The sequence below is a fragment of the Myzus persicae genome, unplaced genomic scaffold, assembly GCF_001856785.1.
Source record: "Myzus persicae strain clone G006 unplaced genomic scaffold, MPER_G0061.0, whole genome shotgun sequence".
NCBI classification, from domain to species: Eukaryota; Metazoa; Arthropoda; class Insecta; order Hemiptera; family Aphididae; genus Myzus; species Myzus persicae.
Window position 1 is genome coordinate 3643 of NW_019100758.1, and position 2718 is coordinate 6360.

A 2718-nucleotide genomic window follows, 5' to 3' on the forward strand; every position below is an offset into this window, starting at 1 on the left:
AGGATAATAATATTATACATATATATAAATATAAGTCACGATAAAAATTGATAAAATACCATAGCTCACAAGGCCACAACCAACATGTTGAAAAAGAGTCATCACCAGTCTCGCTTATCAATGTTAAGTAGTTAGCATTATATCTGTGTCATACAAGGAAAAAGTAAAAATCCCTAGTACTTAATTATTTAAAAATTAGGAAAACCAATAAAACAATGTAGGATAAGCCAAACATTTTTTCCACAAAGTATTTTTATTATGTTGTGATTCAAAACAAATAACTGTACTAAAATACTGAAATAATGTTCTCAACATACATAGACTAACATTTTCTATATATGGATAGGTGATCTAATATTTTGACTACCTTTTCTTGTACTCCTACTTGAGATTTATTGATATTATTTAATATTAATATTTTTTTGATATATTGTTACAGACAACTTAAATAATGATGAGTATGACGTTACATGGGGTGGGAAAAGATCTAGGTACCTGTATACTTATAAATTACAGTCACCACTGCCACAAACAACTGCTGATACAAGCGAATCAGAGACTGATAGTGTTCAAACCACTAGGACAAAATCAACAGGTAGGTAGCTATCTATCTAATTAAAAAACAAATCAACTATTTTATATGGATGATTATTTTATCAATTTAAAATTAAAATGTTTTGTTATAATAATAAATGCATATTTATTTTCACTCTTAAGTTCAATAACATTTTTGATATGACAAGACAAGTATTTAAAAAATATAAAACAATTTTCATGAATCACTAAAAGACAGAAGTAAATACATATCAATAAATAATAATTAGTATAATAATTATGACTTATACCTCTATTTTTATTTTGTTTTTATGTTATTTGTTGAATGATCAATAAATTATTTAAATATATTTTAAACTTGAGTACTTTTGTCACTGGATTATTTTTGTGGGATACAATGTCCCAATTAAAAAAACTTATACTTACTCAAATATTACAGTAGTTCAATATTTCATTAATGTACATTCATCAGTTGCCTGATTCATATTGGCTGATATAAACTATGAATTTTAAGATAATATTATGTACAATTTTAATTTTTAATTATCAAGGCACCTAATTACTAAATGTGAGCTTAACAATAATTTATTTAGTTATATTCTATATTACCTAATTAAACATTGTTTTGTTTAATAAACAAATATATATATTAATAGTAACAACAGGGCTATATTTTTTTTGTGGTGTGAGGGGGGGGGGGGTTTGAACACCCAAAACCCACTCCTATTCACGCTCCTAAGTACCTAATAACATCATATTATAAAATATCAAAATTTCATGTACTATTGATTGAAAATTAAACACAAGTTAGTTTTGGAATTTATTTTATAACACTTACATACAGCGATACTTAGTTAATACAATGCAACCAAGCACTTATTTATATCAATAGCTTGGGAATTTTGGTGAGAAAGCTCTGTTTAGAAGAGTTGTTGAGTATCTACCTACAACTTTTTTTTTACGCCTACCCAATGTTATATTCAACTTTAAAAAGCTAAACTTAATTTATTTTTAGTTGAAGTCATCAGTCAAAAAGATACATCTACTGAAAGTTGTTCAAGTAACTGTAGTTGTAAAAATTCTAAAAATACTGATGGAGCTGAAGAGTTTGAAGAATTTGAAGTCAGAAGTTCATCATCATGCCATAATATTCATTTTAATTCTTCAGACTCTTCAACAATACTAACAAATGAGGTAAAATTAACCCAAACTTATCTAATATATGTTTGTAATACATTAATTGAAATAGTTTGTAATTAACATTATCAATATATGGGAATTGAGAAATAATGAAGCCATTGTGTAATTTTCTTAATTTAGTAATTGTATATTGTTTTACTTAGTTGTAAAAATGTGAAATTATTTTTAAAAATATTTGAGAAGTGTAATACACCAGAATAAATAATTAATATTAACACTGGCTTGGTAGATTTTTGATAAATGACCTGCCTAAAATTTGAGTAAAATAAATTAGGAATTCATATTACCTATGAAATAAAAACAGTTTTTTCAGGAGATTACATTTTCTATTTAGGTTCACTTGAACATTTTAAGTTAATTTTAATATAGATACATCCTAATTCATTTTAAACTAACACAATTGTTTAATCTTTAGGCTTCACAGAACATTATAATCTGCAGTGACACATTACCTGATATTGACAATGGACACAATGAAGATTAACCAAATATCTACACTGACTACAAATTTGCCACCTCCTGCTTGTTTCAAAAAATGCCTACAGTGTAGCAAAGAAAATCCAAATCCATATTTTCAATTTTGTTTTACATGTTTCAAAGTAAGTGATTTGAATTTTAACAGAGTTAATATTTTATTTAACTCTCCACTTAAATGTACCCAGAGAATTATAATTAGAATCATGGTAAAACATTATAATTATCGTACTTTGACTTATTTAAAATGCCATAAATCACAACTTTTGTTCAACTACACGAAAAATGTCAACTATAGAAATATAATATAAAAATAAAACAAAATTTGAATATTTTTATAATAAAAATATTTAAATTAAATTCTATATGAATATAGAGGAATAAGACCATAGACTATAAAATATTAAAGCTATCCAAAATAAATCTAGATATGAATATGGAACTTAAAAAAATATGTAATCAATTATTTTATTAAATATTTATGGGGGG

At 25.2% G+C, this 2718-nt stretch overlaps 1 protein-coding gene across 1 annotated transcript in view; it reads left to right on the forward strand.

Annotated features, from left to right (window-relative positions):
• Positions 1 to 444: 444 nt before the first annotated feature.
• The window catches only part of LOC111042829 (protein Mdm4-like), a 2981-nt gene continuing 707 nt past the window's right edge, over positions 445 to 2718 (forward strand). The window contains exons 1-3 of the mRNA XM_022327528.1: positions 445 to 595; positions 1571 to 1749; positions 2171 to 2354. Of these exons, the coding sequence (XP_022183220.1) occupies positions 2220 to 2354 (135 nt within the window). The 5' untranslated portion in view covers positions 445 to 595; positions 1571 to 1749; positions 2171 to 2219. The remainder of the gene's footprint in view (positions 596 to 1570; positions 1750 to 2170; positions 2355 to 2718) is intronic.